The 26,627-nt window shown below is 39.6% G+C and overlaps 1 protein-coding gene across 11 annotated transcripts in view; it reads left to right on the top strand.

Moving 5' to 3' along the window:
* Positions 1 to 26,034, top strand: part of palm2akap2 (PALM2 and AKAP2 fusion) — a 73,681-nt gene extending 47,647 nt beyond the window's left edge. For 9 of the 11 annotated variants that reach the window (XM_077585992.1, XM_077585999.1, XM_077585993.1 and 6 more), the window contains 8 exons: positions 14,686 to 14,907; positions 17,447 to 17,812; positions 17,981 to 18,079; positions 18,164 to 18,265; positions 18,520 to 19,963; positions 21,196 to 21,374; positions 21,867 to 21,905; positions 23,719 to 26,034. In XM_077585992.1, the coding sequence (XP_077442118.1) occupies positions 14,686 to 14,907; positions 17,447 to 17,812; positions 17,981 to 18,079; positions 18,164 to 18,265; positions 18,520 to 19,963; positions 21,196 to 21,374; positions 21,867 to 21,905; positions 23,719 to 23,853 (2,586 nt within the window). In that variant the 3' untranslated portion in view covers positions 23,854 to 26,034. The remainder of the gene's footprint in view (positions 1 to 14,685; positions 14,908 to 17,446; positions 17,813 to 17,980; positions 18,080 to 18,163; positions 18,266 to 18,519; positions 19,964 to 21,195; positions 21,375 to 21,866; positions 21,906 to 23,718) is intronic. The other 2 variants (XM_077585994.1, XM_077585996.1) reach the window with 2 other exon arrangements.
* Positions 26,035 to 26,627: the final 593 nt, after the last annotated feature.

The following is a 26,627-nucleotide window of genomic DNA, read 5'->3' as shown; positions in this document are numbered from 1 at the left end:
AGACGGGGAGCACAACATCCTGGACTGAAGGAGTAAACGTTAGACTTTTTCTACCACGTTGTACAACGTAAGCGAAACAAAACAAGACAAAGGAGCAAGAAGAAGAAGTGTCCGGCCAGTAAGGTAAGCGTTACGTCTTTGTCGCTGAATCCCGGTCATTGTTTTCCTCTTACATTTGTCCTCCACTCTGACTCTTTACTATACTGTGGTGCGACAGCTTCAAAATAAACGCGTGGACAGTGTAAGACTATGAACAGAAAATAACGTGTGTCATACAGAAGCTTACAATGACATTGATTGGCTTTTAAGTGTGAAGGACACTGCACACTGCAGCCCATGAGAGCAGTGGGAGGTCAATGGACAAGAACCCTTACTGCAGTCTTTTCCTCAGTTTTTGAGCTCGAGCCGAAGATTCAAATGTGAAAATGTTCTGTCTTTTTTTGGGGGGGTGTTAGAGTGCAGCTCAGCAAAAATAACCTGTCAAATTTTCATTTTTGATAACCAGTTGAAAATTTAAATGAATGAATACATGACAGATTCTCCCCCTCCACATCACTTTAGCCCACATTCGGAATGACCTTAACCCACTTTTCATCAACTCACACTAGACACAATTAAGAGACTAGTCATGTCATGGCTTCATGTGACAGGGTCTCTTTTGTGTACTGTAGTTCATAGCATGATTTTTTTTAAATGGGTTTTTTGATTAGGGAAGTTTCCAATCTGGCATATTCCCATCATATCAGCTTTGTTTGCGCTTTAAAGTATTGTACATCCAATACTTATTTGGTATCATGGTTGTAGTTTTCAGTGGTAAGCACCCCTGCCTCTCAGTTCTGTGATTCTGGGTTCAAGTATCAGCTTTGGCTTTCCTGTGGGGGAGTTTGCGCGTTCTCCCCATACCTGCATGGATTTTCTACGGGTTCTCTGTGTTCCACCCACATCCCCAACATACTCATGGTAGGTTAATTGAACACTTTAAAATGGAAGTCAACCATAAAAATGTCGTGACCATAATATGTTATATGTGACCTCACTAGTCTAAAGATGACATTCTGATTAATATTACATTTGTGGAATATGAGTTAAGCAGCAAAATCCAGCCATTTTTTATTCATCTCAGGGGCGGCCATCTTGCCACTTGCTGTCAACTCAAGATGACATCAATGTTGCTCAGGTTTTAGGTAACAACCAATCACAGCTCAGCTTCAGAAAACAGGTGAGCAGTGATTGGTCGTTGCATGAGCCCTGAGCAACATTGATGTCATTCAGTCGACAGCAAGTGGCAAGATGGCCGCCCCTGAGATGAATAAAAATGGCTGGATTTTGCTGCTTAACTCATATTCCACTAACACAATATCAACCAGATATCGTCAACCTCCAAAAATAATTGCCTGTCTTTTTTTTTTTTTGGTGCAATTTTTTTTTTTTTTACAAAAATTATCTCTTCATGATGCAAATATTTCTGAAAACATGACAAGCGATTTTTTTTTTTTTTAAGAAGGCCTCTATGTGGTGTCTCAGGCTGAACACTAGTGGGCGCTTTAAAAGAACTACACACAGAAGATAAGAGATGAAGAAGAAATAAGTTATAAAGAAGAACGTAGTTTTTGGTGGATATATACAAGATGCCATACCTCTTGTGTTGACTAAAAATTGAAGTGAGTGGAAAAAAAAAACTGCTTTTTGAGAATAGTCTAAGAGAATCGTCTTCCCACCCATCTCTGCACCAGCAAGTGCAATACCACGGACAGGAACAAGAATGTTATCAATGCTGTCTCCCTTCCAAACCTCTCCCTTTTCCCAGAAAGCTCCTTACCGACATAATCATAGGTTATACAACAGCTGTGTAGTTGATAGGTCTGAAGGTCGGGGGGTGAAACTGGGTTCTGAAGGGGAACGGATGAGAGGGGCGGACACAATGACGATAACATAAAGCTCCAAGGAGAGATAAAGGGGCGGTCCAGGTGTGAGAAGGGTGTAGCCACCAGCAGTGAACTGGAAACGGGGGAGGGGGGACGGTGGTTGGGTTGGGGGGTTTAGGAGGATGCAAGAAGGAAGTCTGTTCAGCCTCACATAGCTCCAAGTGTTGTTGACGTTAACAGCCCGCTGGCCTTTCAATGGCCCATCTGTTGATGTGCCGCCACTGGCCGCCGTCCAGGAAGGAATTGCATTCACAGTTTTAACGGCATTGATGTTGCCCGATTGATACACTTTGTGCTAGGTTTTTACTACAACTCGACTCAAATGGGCTTGGTTCGCAATAGTACTGCCGGCTGATCACAAGTTTAGAACGTTAATAGGAGGAGGAGGGGGGGTGGGATGTCTCACCAGAAAGCATGTGAAAGCCCCCAGGCAAAACAGAAGCTGGAACATTATTTTCTTTGTATTTTTGTGTGTGTTTGAAGAAGCTGCTATTTTAAGTACGATAGCTCATCAAAGACTCATTGTCACGTTGTGTCCATTTTTGTTTTTTTTCCGTAGATGTTTTTTTTTTTTTCCTGCTGTTTCCTGTTCCACGTTCTTGTCCTATTCAGAACTCACCACGGCATAGTGAGAGATAAAGAGGAACCACAACGCAATCATCATGTCGAATCTGTCACGCTGTCACGCAGTTTGAATCTTATTTTGTTCCACTAAAACAACAACGGACAGTAATTCACACTCACTAGTGTTGTAGCAAAAAACAATCAGAAAATCTGTTTTGATTTAAAAGACGCGAGTGCGTTGAATTGAACCGAATCGATTCATTGCACTTCAAAGCATATCGAGATACTGTATGTATCAAATCATATTTTATTGGAACATTTATATCTTTGAAGAAAATGCCTCATTTACATTACAGTACTGCCGAGTTCATTCATCTGTATGTAAAATGTCAACAAGAAACTCACTGCGTCATATTCACATGAACTCGTACAATATTGAATCGTAATTCCACTGAATTGAACCGAATAGTTTCACTTTAAAATCGAGCCGTCTTTCCCCATATATCGAGATATGTATCGAATCGTCTTTAATTGGAGACGTACGCCTCATTCGCCAATAAGATCTAATAAAAGCAAGCTTGTCCTTAACTCATTCACTGCCATAAATTTATTTGAACTATTTCTATTAGTTAAACGTTTTTTTTTCTACTTTTGTTAGCAAGAGTAAAAAAAACTAGATTTGTTTATTGTACATTTCAAACAGTTATAAAATTTGTCATTAATCATGAGTTAACTAGTGAAATCATGTGATTAATTCCAATTACAAATTTTAATCACCTGACGCCCCTAATTTTTTTAATAAAATTTAATTATAAAAAAAAAGATTATTAAAAATTAGGGGCGTCAGGCAATTAATATTAGTAATCATAATTAATCGCATTAACTTGACTAGTTAACTCACGATTAATCACAAATGTTATATCTTATCTGTTATTTTTTTTCTAGGTTTTCATACACTTGTTAACAAAAGTATAAAAAAATGTTAAACTAATAGAAATAGTTCAAATAATTTTTTTACGTCTATAGCCGTCAATGGCAGTGAATGAGTTAATTTGCAACCTCACACCAATTCAAAGTGATTTTTCCCCTCAGAGAATTCTGGTTAAATTCTGGTTACTTTTAATTGTCATTGTCAGAGAGATATGGATTAGAAACACCTCCCTCGTCGTTATATTTTTGGGGTCGTTATATGGTCATATCATGTAATTTTAAATATATCCCTAAATATAAGAACAAAAATAATTGCTTTAGAATAGATGGCACAAAAATTAAGCTCCCTTACTTTGTAGTGATGGAAAGTTTGTAGTTGATAGAACCAGAAAGAAAGAAAACTCATAATTATGCTACTACGCTTATCAACTCGAAACGAAGCATGTAACAGGGTCATTTGTTTTGCATTCCATCACAGAATTCTGTTTTGTCCAGTGTTTGCGATTTGTGATCCATTGAAGCAAAAAAAAAAAAAACACACACACACAGACACACAAGAGGGATGCAGGAAATAAAACAATGCAAGGTGAACACATGACGGCCACCATTACCCAACGCCCACCACCCGCTATTGTCCACAGCATCCACCTGCAATTGGTGTGCTGTGCTGCACCAGTCATTGATTGAACACAAAGCAAAGTGCAAACACAAGCATGCATAAACAGCGAGCAGGCTGTAGAGAAAATACAGCGGAAGAGGATCATTTCGAATCTTTGTCGATGTTGATTTTTAAATCCAGGAGATCAAATCTCATCCAGAAACAATAACAATCTCGAGTCTGACCTTTCACCCTTCTTTTTTGTTGTCCACTGTGGGAGTCACTACAATGAGACGTTTCAAATCCTAAAAAAAAGAAAAAGAAAATGATAGCTGATAACTGTTAGTTAAAAATACATATGAATTAAATAAAAAATCTTAATTAAATGTGTCCAACTCATTTGCCAGGGATTCAGTTTTTATTCAAAATGCTGACAGTTACTATTCTTGCTGGTGAAATACTTTCAGGAATGTTTAGTCAGCAATCAAGAACATACCAAAATAATCAGGCTTGAAGAATATAAAACTGCATCTTATGAACTCTGTTTCCGTTACTTAGCAATATGAGCTAAACTGAAATTTTGTAGTATTCATTTTATTTGATTTTTTTTTTAAAGAATTGTGAATAAGGCTTGATCTTTATAAGAGCTTAACTCAAACATGCAGTGTACAAAGTGAAAAAGCTTGAAAAGTTGCATATTTAGTTTTATAACTAGTTCTTGAGAACTATCACTGCTGTTTTTTTTGACCAGTTATGTTCTGTGGCGGTTTCCCACATGGGTTAGCTGCAGGTTAGGATTTAAGAGGTTAAAAATAGGTCAAGCTAAAGGGTCATAGGGTTAAGTATCAGAGTGTTGTCAATAGAATATGACTTTATCTGTGGTCATATGCACATATACAGGATATAATTTATATTTGAGTAAGAGATTAGGGTTACTTGAGAAAATAAATCGCTTATTTTCTTCTCTCAAAAGTGCAAAACCAGGACTGGTCTTTGCAAAAAGGTAGTATGCCGATGGTAGGACAATTCTACTTAAACAAAACAGGAATGCCGCAAATCTGCGGCTCAGACATTCTGGCTCGCAAACTGTTTTGTTCCTGTGCGAAGCCTCCTTCCTCTATCTAGATTTTGCAGGCTTATGAGCTGGTTTCCTGAAATAGACAGGTGATTAGCACAACGCCGCTCTCAGCGTACACCACCAGCAAAGTGACCTAATGCAGTAAGGTAGCACCGGGAAGACGTTTGAGCGTTAACCATGTTTTCTTGGGACGAGGATGCTGTCAAACAGCACGGATAGGTCACGTTTGGGGGGGGGTCCTTTCTAGAATCAGGGCAAATTTCCTGCAGAGCACTTTGTGGACGGATGATAAGGTCAGATTGCACTTTGAAATGTCAGCAATCAAACGTCGAGCTTATGAGCTATGTTGTCGCGCGTAGTCGTTTGCACGAGATTGGCTTTACCTGAAAACAGCAAACAGACTTCGATTTGACGTTGGGTTTTAGGACCTTAAAAAGGCCATTTTCATGTCAATTAATGCACATGCATGTTCAATTTATTGTAAAGTTTAAGTCAAAAAGTTTTATTTATGTAATGGCTAATACACCAGTATGTAAAAGGTCTTTAACCAAAACATTAAATTAAAAATATAATTGTTTTCTTATCCATGAATTTGACTTTGTACTGTTTGTTGTATTACAAAAAATAAATAAATCATGATGTCATTGTTAAAGATATCAAATTGCAGTAATATGCAAGTCGTTTTAGTGGTGAAAGTTACTCTGGATTAATTTCTGACCTCTCGGAGAATTTATATTGGTAGAAAAAGGTGAATTCAGTTTGAAATGTCTCCTTCCTTTTCAAAATGTCAGTTCATTGAAATCGAAAATGTCTGAGAAAGCGAGAAGGCGGTGTGTTAAGTGTTCTGTGCTATGATTTATTTCTATGTCAAATTCTAGATTTTAGGGGTGTTGGAAAAAATCGATTCGGCAATATATCGCGATATTACAGCGCGCAATTCTCGAATCGAATCGATATGCGGCCAAATCGATTTTTAAACATCAATTTTTTATGGTAATATTCAACAAAACGTCTTACTTAGGGATAGGATTCACACATTAAGCATGGAAGAATGTTATATTAATGGAACATTAAGCCTTAATATTTTATTTCAGTGCTGTTCAGACATGAAACAGACTGCAACCTGTTTGTTAAATGCAGTGGCTTAGTTATAAGCCTAAATTTTCAGATAAATAAATACATTTTCATACAAATCTTACAGTGTACATGTACAAGTTTACTGTTTAGTATTTTCAAAATTTTTGTAAAAAAAAAAAAATCGCAATAATCAATTTATAGATTCGTTATCAGGATTAATTGGTATCCAATCGAATCGTGACCTATGAATCGTGAAAAGAATCGAATCGCCAGGTACTAGGCAATTCACACCCCTACTAGATTTTAAATTCAATGACAGGTTATTGAGCATCGCTTTCTTTTCCTTGGCGGTGAAAAGTTTTCGCAAACGTTTCATCAACAAGGAACATTTTAACAGTGCAGGTTCTGTGTAAACGTCCACTAAAACTAAGTATACATCATGATTTAAGCTACGCGAATCCTATATAATATGCTACCGCGTCTGAAATGTGTGCAATCACCACCAAGTCAGTGGTGATAAGAGCTAGCTTGTGCTGCGGAGTGTTTTGGAAGGTGCATTAAGCTATCTAAACATAGCCGCTATCCTGTTGTGACTAATCTAATCTCGCAGCGCTCCGCCTCAAGTAGTTCATTTAAGACTAGGCCGATGTCAAGCAGTTAATTAGAGTTTGATGATGCTACCAGTAGAATCGACATTGGCGGTTGGGTTAGAACGGCTGTCTGCTCAATCAATGAGGTAGAGAAGAAGCTTTGATGCTAACTGCTGGCCACTGTAATAAATGATTGAAATGATGACGTTTTTCATTTTATTTAGACTTTTAGCAGAAGCTCAGCAGTACCCAGGGGTTGTAAAAAATATATATATGTGTATATATATATATATATATATAGAATCACTAATTTTCAGCACATTTCATACATAACGTAACTCAATATGCCTCACATAGCCTACCGTAAAAAAATAAAAATAAAAATCAAAGCACATCATATCAAAATATCACCTTAGCTGTTCACAATGGGTACTCCTGAAAGCCTCAGGCCAATAGTTTTCAGATTGGATTCGGGTTCAAATTTCTCCATCTGTCTGTGGATGTGTGCATTGTGGAGTGAAGAATGGAGTGTGCCGTTTCATTTTTTTGGCCACAGGGGGCAGTAGCAGCTCAAAGTATTCACACTTTATTGGCATGTTTTGAATCTTTATTCATTCATATTATTCACTCTGACAATAAAGGATGCCAGGAAATCGGGGGACTGTATTATACACAAGTACGGATGGGGGTGGGGGCTTTTTAAGGGTGATATTGGGGGTGCGTATTGTACATAAGTGAGTGTTATTCATGCGATTTTATGGTAGTACGGCTAATATTTAGCTTCTATGATCGGTGGCCAGTATACTAACTAAAATATTGCCTATTAAGGAAGGTTAGAGCCTCTAATTTTGCTATCATTCCTGAAGTAGTTGACATGAACCGACATCATAAATAAGAAACGCAGTACACAGTGTGACTGTGCAGCACAGCGAAAGTTAGTTCCCAGTATAAATGATTGTTCTGTTGAGAGATCTGCTCTCCAGCTGCAAAATGCTTTAACAGGCCATTCTTGTGCTTGCGTCCAAGACGTAATTAATATTATATGGCTGTTCGGCGTTATCCTCAACTGTGTCTTGTCCCAGCACTTGTGTTCAGTGGGCGGGCCTTTACTCTGGGACCTCCGTCCAGCGCTTGCAGAATCAATGTACACAGCTCGTCACACTTTGTGACTCGAGACCTCTCTGCTCTAAAAAAGAGCACTCCATCGCTTTGGAGTGTTCAAGTGTAGCATTAGTATTCAGCCAGGAGAGTCTCACTCCATGCCTGCGTTTTAGACCCTTTATTGTCGTTTTACCAAGGGGGGTCTCCTTGGGGGGGGTCTGGAAAAGACACAAACAGTGAGCCAAGAGTTCAGACATGTGGCGCTTTCCTGTGTCACACAGCTCAAAAATCCAACTTTAACGTCATTGCGGTCTGGTATCGGAGGCTCCGGCAGTGGTTATCTGAAATTACATTTGTTGTTATTCTTTTGGAGGGTTGCAATATGCACGGCGCTCGGTCAGACAATAGACACGGGTTCCTCTTATTGTATATGAAGACTCCCCTGAGGTCTGTGTGGGATGCCACTGGAATGTTTCATCTAACAGCATGTTTAATATTAGGTATCGCCAACTGTTTAGTTTCTGTTCTTCTGGATGAACGAGAGTATTTTTGAATGCTCTTCTACGATAACATTTTTTCGAGGCTTCCTTGTGGTTTATTTCGGGGTGTGCCGATAAAGCGGAGCCTGACAGCGTATGTTGTGGTGTAAGTGCAGGTGGCCTTTTGTTTTTGGTGCATTTCCTATGTTAAGGGGGGCCATATCCGCGGATACAAGTTAGCACAGGTTTCCTGTTTAGAATACTTGTGATCTGGGATAGGCTCGTATCCAAATCCATGCAAAACCTTGAATAGCTTTGATTGTCCTCGTCGTACAACAAAAGTACATTTTTCTAGGGCTCTATTCAAAGGCTTGAATCGTGATTGCTGTTTATTGTTCGGATAATGTTGAAAAATGTGAACGGAATAATCAAATTTAAGTCTCACCTACTAAGGAAAAATCTTGCTGTAACGTGTCGGTTGGCGTTACCGATCAATCGTGACCAACTTCCATGACACAAGACTGCTTAGGGCGCTGCTCTGTATTGACCCGTTTGCTCTGACCCAGTTGCACAAACACGCACATGAATAAAACATCACATGTGCTCCTGTTGCCTTCTTTCACCGTATGTCCGCAGTCATTAGCATTTACTCGTCTCGCTTGAAATCCACTGACCATCAGCGGGCGTGTTTAACATCTTATCCAGGGGATTGAACTCAAAGCCTTTATTGGGGATACAATAATTAGGTTAATGTTCCATTTTCTTGACGAGCTTATTTTTAGCTAACTCAGGGGAAAAAAAGTGCACTCAAAGGCACGAGAGTGTAAGGATTTGGACTTTCTTTTCAGAGAATTTATTGAACGCATAGTTGCTAAGGAATGGCGGTGTTTGTCATTCATAAAACAATGCCTTGGCTTTTGCATGGCTGATAAGCATGAATGTTTAGACCTCCTCATTTTTTCCATCCTACGACGTAAGAATTGAAACAGGATTTAGCACATAGAAAGCAAGAGGGTGAGAGAGAGGCAGATTTTTTCCTCATATTTAATAGACAGGTTGCTTTGCTGCTTTGCTTTCACATTGATTGTACATAACTGCCGCTGCTATTGCTACCCAGCCAATACACATTTTTGTTGCAAGGCTGATGATTCATCACTTCAATTTGGATTTCTGCTGCTTGGTGAAAACTTTTTTTTGTTGATATATGTGCCTCGCTTATAGCATTATATTAGGTGTTCTAAGGCTCACAATATTGATAATTGCTTTTGTGCATTCAAGGAAAGTGTTTCCATGTTGAGCTAGTCCTTGTAAGCAGTAGGGAAAGTGAGCCACGACTCTGTCTCTGGTTTCCCGTGATGTGATCCTGTTACCAAACACACACACACACACATCACAAACACACATGGACTCAAAATGTGGTTCATATGTGTCTTTAACAGATATGAACAAGTAGGGACGGGCGATAATCGGCACCAATAATTCGACCGTTTTGACGAATATTGGTGTCGGGCCTTTTTTTGGGAAAATATATTTACTGTAGAAACGATAGGCAGCCACAGTATTTACTTATTTAAGTTTTCATAAAATTTTTTTAGACATACTGATGGCCCTGGGCGGTGCGGGGGTGGGGCCGAACTTGATGACGTCAAAAAGTTCCAACAGCTCATTTTCTCAGGTTGGGAGGGCAGAATGACCTCGAATTTCTCTTGGAGGGGCGAATGGAGGAAAACAACAGTGAGGAATTAGCATTTTAAAATGGATAAAAGCTCCAAAAAGTTTATTTTTCATGTTGCTGTCCCTTTAAAAAAAAAAAATATTGTCCCCCAAAAATTTTTTTAAGTGCGAATAAATAAAAAAAATCATTCAACATGCTTTAAGACATTTAGTTTTTCTTTTTTTTCTTTTGAAAAAACATTTTTACATCAATATTTGTGTCCCTTTTACTGAAAATGAATATTGGCTCCAAATATCGGGTAAATATCGGGCCTTCTCGACTACTAATTTCAGTATCGGCCCTGGAAAAAATGGGTCTAACTCTTGATTCTTATCAAGGTGGAAGTCCCTCTGAGCCACCTCATATACAGCCACAGCTCTTATTATTAAATACTCTCCCACATGTGTCCCCTCCCATCCTTCCTTAAAGCTTAAATGAATGTTTCGAAGCTTTAATAGAAGGATGAGGCACCAGGGCGTGCACATGAAACATCCCTCTAAATCTTATATGGGACTTAGTCAACAGCCCTAAAATGACGATGACAGAATCAAATACCATGACCCTCTTATCATATCCCTCCACCTTATGTCACTCATCATCTGTTCATCAGTAGAAAGTAGGAGGGGCTTCCTTTCAGACGGCAAGGGAGGCGTGGGCAGCAATAGGGAGGATGGATGTTTGCCGGCCCGTCTGCACAGAAGGAATCTTTGTGCGCGAGGGCATCTGGAGAGGTGAGCGTGCACGCACGCACACGTGCGCACGCCCGTGCGCTATGACATCACAGCCTAGCGGGCGGCCGGCCGGCAGGAATGCTGCTGAGAGAGGAGAGGCTTTGTGGAGGAGAGGAAAAGAGATGGGAGGGCGCAGGAAAAGGAGGGGAAGAAGAAGAGGAAAAGGCTCGGCCAGGGAAAAGTCCGGCACTCCCACAATCTGGAGCAGGAATGAAACGAGGCCGGAGCGAGCAGAGCTGAGAAGGATTAGACGTTATTGAAACTAGAAGGTACTCTTTAAAAACTGACACTAGCTTTTGAAAACTAATGGAATAAGAGTCGCAGAGACAGACGCGCTTGTGGAAACAACAGGTGGGTTCAGCCCTATATACAGTATATATATATATGTATATGTTATTATTACCATTGAGTGTAAGTGTCATTAACTGGAATGAAGTATCAGAAAAAGAGGAAGTGACATCACAAGGCTGATAAATCAATACTAAAGACACTCCCACAATGCCATTTTGAAATGAGATGATGGTGCAGGAGCACCAAAACAAGCACCATTTAATTAAAAAATAATCATAGAAATAAAATAAGGAACAGACTAGACGGAAACTTAATACCAAAATACATCTTCAGACTTTAATTTTCACACTGTAATGTTTACAAGAGTTTTAAGTAAGATTATGTATTCTTGTGGTACACGTTCAGTTAGGTCTTGCTCTGTCGCTCTAGCAGCACACACACATCCAGCCTTAAGCATGATGTGCTGCGTGTATTTAAAAAAAAAAAAAAAGGCCTTGATGTTCATGTTTGTGATTGCGACTTGTGTGCGTCACAGTAAAGAGCATAAGAGTTTCCAGATGTGTTTGGGATGGTGACAGACAGGGAGAGAACCAGTATTTAGACAGCAACAGCTGACTCACATAGCCACACACACACACACACACATGCTCCATGTGTGTCTTTATTTGACTTGTGATTCCTTTCCACTTAATTGTGACCTTCTGCATAATATCCTCTGCTGACCTTTATCTAAACCAGATGTAAAGTTCTTCCTCAGTTTTGCATTTGCCGTGTTTTTAAATATTGAATTAAGTTGTTTGTTTTTTTACTTTCAAACACTTTGTGACATGTATAATAAATTACTTAAGTTACAATGTGTAAGTAATTAGGCTATTACCCTAAATTAAATTTTAAAATGGCTTGCTGACATGAATATCATGAAAATTATATATTTTTATATATATATATATATATATATATATATTGCGCCAACATGTTATGTAGACATAATAGTCGATGAGTCACTTTATCAGGAATTGAAGCATTTGAGGGGGGAAAAGGGTGCAGTACTTGGTGACAAACAGCAGAGGCGCTGTTGTTCAATCTCAGCTTTATTTGGTAAAGGAGGTCAATACGACGCGAGTTATGAAGTTATGACGTTATGAAGAAATTCATATTTCATTAATATATATATATATATATATATATATATATTTAAATGTACAGTATTTTAAAAACTTGTGTTAGTATCCAACGTGTTAGTTATTAAAGTGTTTGTGTTTGACTTAATAATTAATTTCTTCCTGCATTCCTGTGGTCATGCAAAAGGGAAAGTTTGCACCTTCTAAGTTTGCAGGCAGCGTACAGTGTCCTTCATCACGTTCATTAGTGTCGGTGCTTTGAGCTAGCTTCGGTATGTCTGGAATGTCAGCTCACCTCATGGAGACACGAGCACACATGGATACACACCTGCTGTTCAACGGCACACAAGCACCAACAACACCAACCGTTATGTTTTTGCTCGGGTTCATGCGGCAAAATTGAGACATTTGCGGCATATTCTTTTCCTCAAGCTGTAACAGGATATCATCCGTCCTCTTTTGAGAAATATTTCAAAGTTATGGCAATGCGTGGTTTTACACTTGCCAAAGCACTGTATGTTAAAAGTTTCCATCATTACAGTGTTGTGTACCCCGCAGAGTGTCGGTGTAACTCTTGGGTGTGGTTGCACCTCACTTCTGACTGCCCATTATATGCTGTGAAGTTATGGAGCAGAGAAGGAAAAAACAGGCCAAGGGAACACAGGAACAGTTGTTCCCATTACACGCTGTAAAAAAAAAACAAAAAAAAAACTAGTAAATATAACTATAAATAAGAATGACCTCAGTAATCCCACTATGACTGTAGGATGTTTTAGGTTTAATTGGCATCAGTGCAATATTATCCAACATTGACTGTGTGACTTAAGTAATAAATATTTTTTGGGACATTCCGTTGCACTTTCATTAGACAATATGAAATTTCACATGACTGTGAAAAATGCCCTCCGGGATTCACTTGTCCTCAAAAGATATGAGAAGAAGAAGAAACTTACAGGAGGTTGTTGTTAAGTGTACTGTATGAGAAAGAAATCATTTTGTGGAAAGGCAGCGTTTATAATCCACCATGTGACTGCACTGTTTCCTTAATAATCCCAGAAAGTAGGAAGGAAGGAGAAGAATGAGCTCAACGGGAGAGCGGACATGAGCCAAATAACAGAAAGGGAAATAAAGGGTTTAAGCCAGTTCCTTTGTGGCAGTACCTCCCTTTTACAGGGAATTTTCTTATATTGTACTTTTTTTTTTTTATGTGCTTTAAAATAGTTTTCAATTTTAAATTCAAGGTCTACTTTAGAAATTTGATTAAACCAAATAATTTTCAGATAAATACATTTTCATGTACTGTAAGTTTACTGATTAATATTTTCTAAATTTGAGTTTAAAAAAAATCACAATAATCAATTTATAGATTAGTATCGGGATTAATCGGTATCGAATCAAATCGTGACCTATGAATCGTGATACGAATCGAATCGCCAGGTACTAGGCAATTCACACCCCTAATTAATAGCGCACTCCAGTGTACTGTATTTCAAACTTTTCAAGACTGATTGGGCCTGCAATTGCCACATACTCAAAATGATGTGAACTTGAAGAAATTCAATATAGGGACTCATTTATAGCCATTTATTTAATCTACATACATCAGGGATGTGATTTTTCCGCTAATTCGCGGAATTCCGCTTTTTTTTATCCCCCCCCCCCCCCAATAAAAAAATCCGATTTCTTTTTTTTTTTTTTTTTTTTGTAGTTCATTGTGTATGCACATGACTCCGACAGATAACATCTTCTGCTATAACAAAGACATTTGTGGTTTGCTCTAATATGAGTTACTTTTCATTTGGTCATGATACAATTATTTGTTCATGAAATTTGAACTCTTCAACATTATTTATGTGTTAACTTAGTAATCACATTAGTTAGATATGATGATATTCTCAGTGATAGTTTTTAAAAGCAAAGGCAGTCCAATGTTTTTGAATGTGACTGATTTTGAGTTGACTAAAACTGCCATTTTATATGGGATAGTTCAATATACATTGAAAATTTATGCTGTTGTTTTGTCTATTTCTTTGTCATGTGAGTGCATTGAAAGTACTTAAAAACACGGAAAACCCATGAGCTCCGGGGGGCGAAGCCCCCCTTGTCCCCCCACCAGGGCACTGCCCTGGACCTAGCTGGGTGCCAACGGCCCCCAGACCCCTGGCTAAATTTTCAGATAATTTCACTTTGGTCAAATCACATCCCTGATACATAAAAGTTGAGAATTCTCACTATTTTGGCTAGTCTGGTCTACATCAACCGATGTGATGTGATGTTGGCTCCACTCAGTGGAGGATTGGAAAAGGACACATACCGTATGATATCACTGCAATGCAGACCGCACTAATTAATGCGTGTGATGTCTATAGATATTAACAATCCTGAGCTGCAGAAATAACCTGTATATTTAACAGGTTTCTAAAATCATGAGGGTTATTTGATTTACAATGCGCAGCTTTTGATTTTTTGCCTCTCTCGTTTCACAGAAATCTTGGCAGGCGCCCGAGGATGTCAGTGGCACAATACCTAAGGAGCGAGCCTTGAAGAGTGTCAGTTTCCAGGAATCAGTCAGCATCATTACTGACGGGCCGCTAATCATGGAGGTGGAGAGTCAGCAGATCCAGCACGGATGCCTCAGCAGATCGAGTGTGCAAGGCCAGAGTGCAGTCGAGCTGAAGGCGGAGACATCCGACAGTGATGTAGAGCGGGTATGCAAAAAAGAAAGAAAAAAAGAACGCACTTCCCATCGAAGTTAAGCTCCTTCTATCATCTATCTTTTGTGCGCTTCCCATGACTGATATCTACTAAAACAGCTCAATTTTGAAGTTCATCGGAGGCATTTTAAAATGGCAGCAGAATGTGCTGAGTTTGAATGTGGTTGGTTAATTCTTAACACAGCCACGTCCAATTATAAGAGGGGGTGATTAATTGTGCAACCACATTCTCAGTTTGTTACCTACCCCATTTTTTATTATTATTTAATTCGCGCGTATGGAACACACAAATGGTGACAAAAAAATTCAGGAAGGATTTATGATTTTTTTTTATTTGTCTCCATTTTAACAGGGGTGTGCAGACTTTTTACAGCCATATTACATGTATATTCTGAATACAAAATGTTATATTGCAGCAATCCATGTGAGGCAATGAATAGTGTGAATGCAATGTTTAACTTGAACTTCTTTAAGAAACAAACACTACAGTACATTACATTTAAACATGTAAACATTTTGATCACATTCTGCTCAAGCTCATATTCTTGCAACTTTTTCAAAGGAAAAAATCACATTAAGCTTAACAGCTATTTCATCGTATTTATTTACAAATTTTCAAAATTTGACTTAATTTTCATCGAAAATTGAATTTTTGTTCCTTTATCACGAAAGCTCCTTTTCCAGGCTTTAAAGGATCACTCGACGGGAACCATCTGATTGTTATCCTGTCGCATTTCTATGGATTCCTTCTTTAGGTTCCCCCACATGGTCTCATTGTAAACCAGATCATACGTGTCCTCTGATAAGGTATCGCTGTCATTCTTTTCATCACTGTCACGAGACAGAGACACGCTTGTGTTGTCAGATAACGTGTCACCCGAGGAAAAGGAATCACTTAGTTCCATGGCAAGTGTTTTGCTGCTTTGCTTGGCCATAAACCTGCAACCTATTTGAAACTGATTGTTCACTTGCTGCGGTGTTTCGCCGTTGAGCAAAAATTCGCCATGGTTTTCCCTGACAATCTTGGTCCTCAGACGCTTTTCCCAAAAGCTACTGTATCCCGTTTCATCCGGTTTCCCGGTCTTATCGGCCTCAATGTCTTTCTTTTTACTCTCCGTTTGGACCTCATTGGTCAAATATTCCACTTGGTCCCAGAGAATCTTGTTCTCCTTCCCCTCCGACCTCAGCTTGGCAGACAAGTCGACTAATTTTTGTCCTTGACAGCTGATCTGTTCTTTTGCCAGTTTGAGCTGAGCTTTCAGGTCTTTCACTTGATTCTCCAGCGACTTTGACTTCTTTCCGTCCTCATCAGAAACATTGAAGAGCTTCTGCTTGGCCGAGTTGTACCTGCCACAGGCCAATTCCCGCACTCGTGACAACATTTTCTCTTGCGCTCCACATGAAAATGTTGACATGAATTGTTGTCAAGTCTTTCAAATGAACCGATTTTGATCTGTCGGCTATTTGAGACTGTATGAGAAATGATGTCATCAAACAAATGGCATCGCAAACCTTTGTGAAGTCATACTATCTCAGTTCCGTGATTTCGCTGGCATCGCCGTGACAACTTGTAGACGATTGAGAGGGATTCTGGCATCTGTCGTGCCAAATCCTTAGACTTTGATCAGTCAGTGCTATACAGCCAACCCATTCAAATTCACATATTCACTGATTTGTTTTCATTTTTGTTATTATTTATAAGAGTTTTTTTTTTTTTTCCCCCATTTTTCGTGGAAATTTATATTGAACATTCATTGGTGTATTTTGAAGAATTATTGGGGTCTGAAAAAAACGATCTCCGTTTTTTGCAATGGGGTTCAATTATACCTGCATTTTTGCTGTTCATGGACCAGCCCTCATAAATAGCAGGTCTCTCTCTCTCTTTCTTTCTCTTTCTCTCTCTCTCTCTCTCTCTCTCTCTCTCTCTCTTCATAGACATATATTTTATTCTAAAAACGCATAACATATTTAATAGGGGTGTTAGAAAAAATCCATTCGGCAATATATTGCGATATTACAGCGCGCAATTCTCGAATCGATTCGATATGCGGCCAAACTCAAGTGGAGCCATCTGGCCATCGTCTTGACACATTTCTGTGACTTTTTATAATATAACGCCGCAGGCATTTCTCCTTGAAAACCAGATGCGTGTCCTCAAAAACCTTATTGCTTGAGCAATCTGTTCGGGATCTGTGTTGAGGCGTATTTTTGTTGTCTGCTTTCGGGATCCTATGATGCTGTTTCATAAAGCCTCCCCATTTCCTGTAATTTTTTTTAGGCAGCCTTGCCTCGTTCTCCTTTTTACTTCTAGCTTTAACCTCATCGGTCAAATATTCCACCTGGTCCCAGAGAATCTTGTTCTCCTTTTTACAGATTGAGACAAACACTGTGACACAAGATAAGAACGTTTCCACCAATTTCACTGGTTTAGAACATGTACCATACACATTTTGGTTCACCTTCAAAACTAGACTCAACCCCATAGAAGGGCAGCTCACTGAGAAAAATCATTTATTATCTCCTCTGTTCTTAGGAGATCCGCTACCTGGATCAGGTGCTGGATGCGGCTTCAGAAACACCCACTAATGGAAACTCCTCCCCATCTGCGTACACCAAACCCATCAGCATTGATGGAAAGTTTTCATCTGTGTGCGTGTCCAATTCCTCTCCCGGTTATCACCAGCCAATCATTGTGGAGGGGCAAAGGCAAACTACTTTCCTACATCAGGATGAATCCATTGCAAAAACCAACGGGCATATGGCGGCGGCGGAGGAACCGGGCCACGGCAGTGCAAAGTTTGAGCTCAGAGCTTTTCAGGAGGACAAAAGGCCGGCAAAACTTTTCACCCCAGGAGAAGAGCAGCACGTCAGAGTGACGAGGCGGCGAAATCCAGACGAGGTAATTGGATCATGTAATTAAATATTTATTTGAATTTGTTATTTATTATTATTATTATTTATTTGAATTTGTTATTTTGAATGCATTGGCTTTATGAGTGTGCATACGTACATGTGTCATTTGTGATCATTGTTGCATCAAGCATTCAAGAATTGCCAATCCAAACAGGTCTTGGAGTTGGAGCGTGAGCGTCAGGAGCTGATCCGAGACCAGGCGGTGAAGAAGAACCCCGGCATTGCGCAACGTTGGTGGAAACCTCCGCAAGAGGTTGTTAACTATTACATGTTTATTTTTGAATGATTGAAACCCTCATTGGTAGGATCTTAGGTTGATTTCTCAATGTGTTTTAAGGTTCCCTTGGAGGAGCAGCTGGACCCCGAACAGCTCCAGTCTCTCCGAAAATACCAAGAGAGAAAAACGCAGAAGCAGAATTCACCTTATGCATATACACAGGTAGCAGACTGTATGTAATTTCCATCTGAAAAATAATGATCGTGATAAGGGCTGCTGATATATTTCATATTGGATATGTGGTAAGGGTTTGATTCATGTGTCATGTTAAATATTTTTTGAGCTTTCGTATTTAACGCATTCACTGCCATTGACAGCTATAGACGTCAAACATCCATTTTCGCTGAGCTGACAGTGAATGAGTTGATTCAATGATTGCTTTTTCTGACTTCCTGTCTCCTCATCCCCAATGGCAGCCCCAAGTTACTGGACCTCCCACGCTGGTTACCTTTGACCCGGAGTTAACCAGGAAGGAAGACATTGTGGCAAAAAAGATTGACTTCTCATCTGCCAGGCAGCAATTCCTCCAACCAGAAGTGACCAAGAATTCCATCGCTCCGCACCTCTACTCCGCCAGACCCTTCTCAAAGTCCATACCCAAGGGCAACTATGGGAGCGGCAGCATTGCTCCAGAAACCGGAGAGTGTCATGTGACCTGGTCTGATGAAGGCATTGCAGGAGAATTCACCAGCGTCCGTGCTGTAATGACAAATGTAAGTGACGAAGAGGAAGGGAAGAGCCAATTTCCCCAAGGTTATCACCCCGAGGAGTCAGACTCAGGATTGGAAGAGTTGTCAGTCCGCTCTCAGGACACAACGGTGTTTAGCTTGGATAGCGTTTCAGACAGCGGGGCCTCACTACCACTTACACCCGTGTCACCATCTACCCCTCAGCCCACTACGCCAGTCAACGGGCGAACCCCCGGCAGTGCGGCCGAGGACGAGCTGGAGTACCAAGCAGAAGTCCTCGTCCAGAACGTCATCCAAAATGCCCTCTCGACAAACGGAGACGACTGGCAGTCGTCTCTCCCGAATGTAGATTCTTCGGAATTTAGCAGCCCCGTGTCTCCGTCCTCTGTTTCGACAAGTAGTCCAGTGCCAGTATCTTCCTCCCCTGTGTCTTTTGTCGAAGCTGACCACCTGCAGTCACCCGTGTCCTCCAGCGCTGCTACATCTAACCCTTCCTCGCAGCCAGTTTGGCCGCCAGAGTTGCAGGTTGCTTTCCAAGAGAAGCCTACAAACCCACAAGATGTCCCCGAGCAGCAACAGTCGTCCTCATCCAGTCCAGCCCAGTCATCACAATCATCTCCACCTCCTTCCCAGCCTATCTCTCCTCCACAGAGACCCAAAGTGGGAGGTCCCAGGATCAAAATCCAGTCCTCTTACACCAGAGCGCTTGCTTCCTCATCCACCGTTGCTGCTCCGGCTCCTTGCCCCGCGAACACAGCTAACGTACCCAGGCCAGTCGCAGTCTGCCGTCCGCCTTCCCCTCCGAGCCCTGAGAAATCGGAGTTCAGCTACTTCAGTAAGTATTCCGAAGCGGCTGAACTGCGCAGCACAGCGGCCACGGCAAAAGGCCCCGAGGTGGAAGTGGCAAGCGGACCGTTCCGCCTTCGCTCCAAGAAACAGCGCACCTTGTCCATGATCGAGGAGGAGATCCGAGCGGCTCAGCAGAGAGAGGAAGAACTGAAGAAACAGAGAGAAGCGCAACCTGCTGTTACGCCTCGCGTCGGGAACCCTCCCAGCGGCGGTCAAGTTCCTGCGAGAACAGAGGTGCGGAAAACCACCATATCCCCGGCAGACAAGTTGAAGAGCAACAGCCTGCCAACGAGACTCACGCTGACATCGAGGACAGCACCAGGTTAGTTAACACACTTCGTGTGACCCCTTGTACAAGATGGTCGCCTAACACACATGAAATTCAGTTCACATCATTGTTTATGTTAGTATGTACGTTTAGAGCAACCATGCACGGTTTGTAGAGTCATATAGGTGACGTCAACCCAAAAATTATATATACAATAATATTTGTATGTGCCCCCACTACTTTAAATTCTGATTAACTCTATAACGGCAAACGTTACATTTTGAGCATGAGTATAATATTTGTTTTCACCATTAAAACCCTGACGTTTATGATCTGACACTTGCATTACACGGATAATCCATTAGAGGGCAGTATCACCCATGGCTTTTCCTGCGACCTTGCAAGATCGCACCACTTGAGAAAGGAGAGACACTTATACTTACTAATAGTGGGAAATGTTCTTTCTGATTTTTGGAAATACTAATATGTTTGATATGGCCGTTTGTTATTATATTTTTGACAGTTATAAATGTACGAATTTATAGCATTGTGACTGGATGTGTCAAATATGACACAAATCAAAAGTCATATGTGGAAGTTGTTTTAAAAATAAATAAATAAATGTTTGTTTGTTTAAAAGGACCAATAAAAAGAAATATTTACAACGAATCCGAATTTTTCTCTCATATATTATTTCATGTTTCAGGTTTGATAGGGTTAAATTCTGATTAATAGCTTATTGTTGAATATGAGTTAAGCAGCAAAATCCACTCAACGGCCATTTTGACACTGAAAATTACATCACAGTTTCTCAGGGCTCAGGTAACAAACGATCATGACTCACCTGATTAGCTGTGATGTAATTTTCAGTCGACAGCAATTGACAAAATGGCCGCCCCATGAGATTGATAAAAACTGGTGAATTTTTCTAATAAACTCATATTCCACAAACACATGAAGTATTAGTCAGAATAAATAGTTTCATTTAAACTGTATCAAAACTGAAAAAAACCTTACTTTATAAATGATAGTAATGCCAAGTTTTGTTTAACAATGACAGAGGGTGTAAAATAAATGTTTTGGTTGCCTCCTTTAGCTACATGAGTGTCAAAATATGCAAAACAGCTATTTGTATGGTGTATTGCAGTTCAACACCAGTGTAAACTACAACCACAATAATTAAAATATTAAATCTATTCCAAATTATTATTATTTTTTAAATATGAGCTCTATGTGCTCTGCATTTTCTCCACGTATTATAACCGACTTAAATGTTTGCGCCGTAGGAAAGATCGAAAAGATTCGACCTGCTCCGCCTGTCTCACCCTCGCCGTCAGAAGGAGCCCTGTCTGACGCCGGCAGCGAGGACTCAGGAGGATCTCGGCCCAAAAACTTCATGCAGACACTCATGGAAGACTATGAAACACACAAGGTGAAGAGGAGGGAGAAAATGGAGGACAACAGTGTAAGTATTCATAGCACGTATCCAATTCAACATGCACATGCAAAGTCAGGCAAACATAAAGAGTTACTTGTTGTCATGTAGGAAGTTAATATTCACAGCTGTCAACTGTAAAAAAAAATGAAGTGCCCAGAGTGTGGTTGGTACAGTAATTATTTTAGTTACGCTTGGCCTTCAAAATACTATATGTTAAGAAACATCAGGGTGTGTTAGCCAATAAGCCAAATGCTATTTACTCTCTGGACTATGCTGGGCTTGTCACTACACTGGCTTCACTTTCATTTCAAGTCAGCATGTGGCCTTGAAGCAGGAAATGAAAAGTAAAAGTAGCAGACATTGGGGATTTTTGGGCTGAGTTTTTAATAAAACTGTTGATACCCCTTTTTTTTTTTTTTTTTTTACATACTGTATGTACGATTATTGTCCACCATTTTTTTTGTCCATTGCGACGTGTGTTAACTGTGCACTGTTGCTTCTCTCCTGCTGGTCGCTCAGTTTGCCCGTTTTTTGCTGGCTAATGAGGTAACCACTGAGGTACATGATGCACAGCAAAAACATGACCTTTGCTCGCAGACCTGGGACAAACTGAACTATATTTATATAAACTAATGTGGATTTGCATTATTTGGGTGAAGATAATTTAGTAGAATGTCATATCAAACATATTAGGGTGTTAAATTAGTTACTGCTTTAACCCAGTTGCTATTAATTTATGATTCCTTCACTCCGCCTCCTTGACGTGAAATTTGCTTGCTGTGACGTCAATCTAAAAAGAGAAATGTGTCCCAGGTCTGTGTGTGGTCTCACTGTTATCATTCCACTGTGGTGTTGCTGATGCATGTGCTTGTACTAGGATTTGGAAAAAAACCTTTTACCCACCTCACCTCACCCCACTGAACACGTACAATAAGATTAAACCAATGAATATAATCAGGTGTCAGCAGAATTGGTTCTTTCGGAGGAAATGTGGCAATGGCAGGTTCGTACAAACACTTTTATTAAGCCACCTGCCATAAATGGACCGTTAAGTATCATGAAGTACTCTAATAGGGACTCTTTCCGTTTTAGTTTGACATAGCCAAGGACAAAATTGTCACGATCAATTAAATAAATCTACCCCGAACCTCTATCTTAACATGGACTCCTAATTGCTGTCGTTGATGGTGCACTTGTGTGTGTTGGCCTTGGCACGTGTGTGCGTAGGGGATGCACCTGATCAAGCATGACACTTGCGAGATGGTGATCAAATGTCTTGTTTTCATTGTCAAGTACAAAGTGGGGCTTGTTGTGGGGGGGGGGGGGGGAAGTATCGGTCCATCTCGGTGAATTATAAATTGGAACATTTTGTTCAATACCAGTTTAAGTTCATATCCAGTATTAGATCCACCCCCCCCCCCCAAGTGGCACAGGAGCCGAATGGTTAGCACAGCACCTCACAGTTGAAATCAAATCAAATTTGATTGATATCGACCTTTTCATCCATAAAAATTCAACTCAAAGTGCTGTGCAATTAAAACGTCCAAGATACAACTTAAAAACAAAATTTGCCCCCTCGCCCCAACATAATTGTTGAAAATGACATAGCAGGGTACAGAGAAACCATGTGAAGAAAAAGTAGGGACTGTTGAATTCCAAAAGCATGCATTTTAGGTTCTTTGAAGACAATAAATTGTTGTTATAGTTGTGAATGGCTGTTTGTTTATATGGAAGGGATATACAGACTATCGGCACCGATATTTCGTATTTTGGTTATTATTATCAGCATCAGCTTTTTTCTGTCTTTCCCTCCATATCTGCTGTCCGATGACAGATCATTTTAAAATTGGCTAAACCTCAGGGATTTTTTTTTTTGATTGATTTCAATTTTCAGTTAACTTTCTAGATTCTGCTGAACCTGTGAACTCCCTGCACTTTTTATGTTTGAACTTAAAACAAAGCTATGTGGAACATTAACTTTTGAGTTATATCGAAATTTTTGGACAACTTTGTCAGGCTGTAAATCTTTAGGGAGATATTTATTTGCTGAAGTTTCAAATAAACTTTCTAAGACGTTGTTGTATCTGGAAGCTTGTTAAGATGAAAAGAAAAATATTTTTTGAAAATGTGTTTAATAAACATGCCTAAAGGCACATAAATAAAGTTAAGGATAAGTCAAATGGATGGCTGGATCCCACCCCCCAAATGCCAAGTGGTAGTTAGTGTAAATTTCTCCCGAGAACCAAGAGCTCCCTCTGTGGTTGACAGTGCATGTTGACATCAAAGTGGCACGTGTATTGGTGTGATTATGCTGCAAATAGGAAGCGCTGAACAACAAAATGATTTCTTCTTCTTTTATTTATCTTAACAGGTGTTAGAGGCCACTCGCATCACGCGGCGGAAAAGTGACATGGCACTGAAGTGGGAAGCCGGTATCTATGCCAATGAGGATGGAGAAGAGGAAGAAGAAGAAGAAGAAGAGGAGGAGGAGGAGGAAGAAGAGTGAAAATAGGATGGGGAGAAAAAGACAGGCAGGAGGAGAAACAGTATTTATTTTACTATTAGTGTTATGATGATCACATGACCCTCCGGTCTGACCAATGGAGCTCAACAAGGAAGTATATCAACTGGTGATTTTTTTTTTTTTTTTGGATTCTGCAAGTGTAACGGAATGTAGGTGATGCGAGTATGTGAGACAAAATGAAGGTGATGCAAAAGACAATTTGCATTCAAGAAGCAAGATTTGCCGTTGTGGATGCTAAATATTCATAGGAGGAAACTTTAATATTTAGATTCTCTTTTGAAAGGTTGCCTGAAAGTCATTGAAGGTCTTGTGTGATTGACAGCCACCAATAATTCACCAAATAAGTGTAAACAGGAGTCTGGCGTATTCGTATTTTTCTTCCCAAGATTTCCAGTTTTCTTCAACACCACAGGCAGCCACGATCCATCTCGAGAGGCTCCTCTGCCTTTGACTCTCGGATGCATGACGCATATGATGATTTCATCTCCAATCTCGTATTGCCAGATTGGTAAAGAGAACAAGCAGCAACTATAGATTGAATGGTTTGTCAATATTCAGTATTATTTAGTGATTTCATCAGTGTGAGGTTTAAAGAGGAAGATCAGGTGTTTTGGAGTAGGCTGTATAACAGTTACAGTATATACACCGTATATATATATACCAGTTGACTAAAATCACTTATTTTCCCATTGATTTGTGGACAGTGTCTTTTGTAGGCTGTTGTTGTACGGTGGTAGGATTGTATATTTGACAGATGCACATTTATTCCAGTGTACTTATTATATACTCGCTAGCTGGCCATGGTATTGTGGCAAATGTTAAAAAGAACAAAACTTTTTACAAAAAAGTTGGGAGAGAACCAGTTTGCCTATTTAAGAAAATTGTATTCATCACTTTACTTTTTTTTCTACAACAAATAATGAAACCCACTCGACAATAATTGGATGTGAACATCTGGGATGGATGTAAAACCCAGTTTCGTGTTCAAAATAGCAAGCGAAAGCACAAGGAATGAATCCTAGTTGAGTGTTTATACTTCCGTGTGTGTTTCTATACCACTTGAACTGAAGAGTAGCAAGCATGTTCTACTCTGTTTTTTTTCTTTTTGATTACCCCCCCCCCTTTCCCCCCCAAGCACGTGAATGTTAAGAGGATGGTGAGAATGATTTGAAACCAAAGGTCACCATTTTGAACTGCCTGAGTGTCTTGTCCAAGTGTCCTTCTGCTAGACACACTCGACTCAACGCCCTGAGGTGAAGTGTGCGCAACTATGGTGAGAATTGTAGTTAACATTCATACAACCAGCCCCGATTGTATTTATTAAGAGGATCACGTATGTAGAAATTATTATTATTAATTGTATATGTTTTGTCAAGGCAACCAGGAGTGAAAGCGAAAGGATATGTGCCGAGATCTTTAGCAACAAAAAAAAAACTCAAAAACTTCACAAACTCACTATTATTGCTTTTATACACATGTACTAATATATTAAATGACCAATATTTAAATGACATGTCCCTTTTGAGGTTATGCTAATGCATTATGACACAGGTGCAGGACAAAGTTAAGCCCGTTAAGTGCTGAATTAGTTTGTGAGTGTGTGTGTTTTAGATATTTGAAAAACTTCTTGAGTTGATGTGGAGTATTTTTAAAAAAAAAAAAAAGAAAAAGAATGCACTCCAGATTGAATCATTTGCATTGTATGCTAATTTTATTGGCAAATGCTCTCAGAGCATCAGTTGCTTCTTACGCTTGACTTTTAGCAACAAAAGCTTTATTTTGTGTGTAGCGAAAGCCTCCCAGCATCAAACTATACAAATGCATACTGTCCCTCGATTCTGCTTCACGCGAGCTGCATTGAATGTGGTTGGAATTCTCAATGACAGCATGGTTAACAGGATGAACATGCAGCTTTTTCGTTGTTTGAATTCTTGATGCAGATATGATTTATTTATCTTTTGGAAAGCTGGTAGCTTGCTTTTTACCCTCTGAGTCGCTACAGTGTGTGATGATGCAATTTTATGATCGAGATTATAACCTCTGTCCTTATGTTAACCACTCGTATGTTCATATTTGTGCTCCACTTTATAGCACGTGTACGGCTCACAGTTATTCACATATTATACATATAAATATTTTCTCATTAAATACAAAACTTGACAATTTTCTGAGTGGTTATTTGTGTGTGCCAGGTCATCTTGAGGCCTTTTGATTAAAACGTGCATTCCGATTCTGAATACCGCTAATTCTTAAAAACTGGATAACATGAAATTACTGATAATTTGGCCATTATGAGGATCATAATGATTTATGAAGATCGATATTGTCACCCTAATGACCGCACTAATTTTTTTACGAAAACGTGAAAAACTGAACCAAATATTGATTTCATTTATCCATGGGTTATTTGACTTATTGTGGCAGATTTTTACCAGGGGTGGCCAGCATCCTGAGATTTTTATTTTTTATTTTTATTTTTAGGTCAAAATATGACTTAGGTCATTGTTTTTAAGAGGGTGACGATATTTAGTGTTCTCTTGTGTTTTTACATGTACTTTGGATACACATTGGTCATTTCATTAAGTACACTTGCACAAACATAACATGTGTCCATATTCACATTTATTTTCAGCATCATGATGTATAAATAATCCCCCTTTTGCTGTATTATAATGTAATGGAATGTTCAAAGGGAAGTCAATCCAAAACATTTATTTGCATATATGTGCAGCTCCATGTTCCACGAGTACAAACAC

Source organism: Vanacampus margaritifer, chromosome 14 (genome assembly GCF_051991255.1).
Source record: "Vanacampus margaritifer isolate UIUO_Vmar chromosome 14, RoL_Vmar_1.0, whole genome shotgun sequence".
NCBI lineage: Eukaryota > Metazoa > Chordata > Actinopteri > Syngnathiformes > Syngnathidae > Vanacampus > Vanacampus margaritifer.
This window is presented reverse-complemented; position numbering and strand designations above follow the sequence as displayed.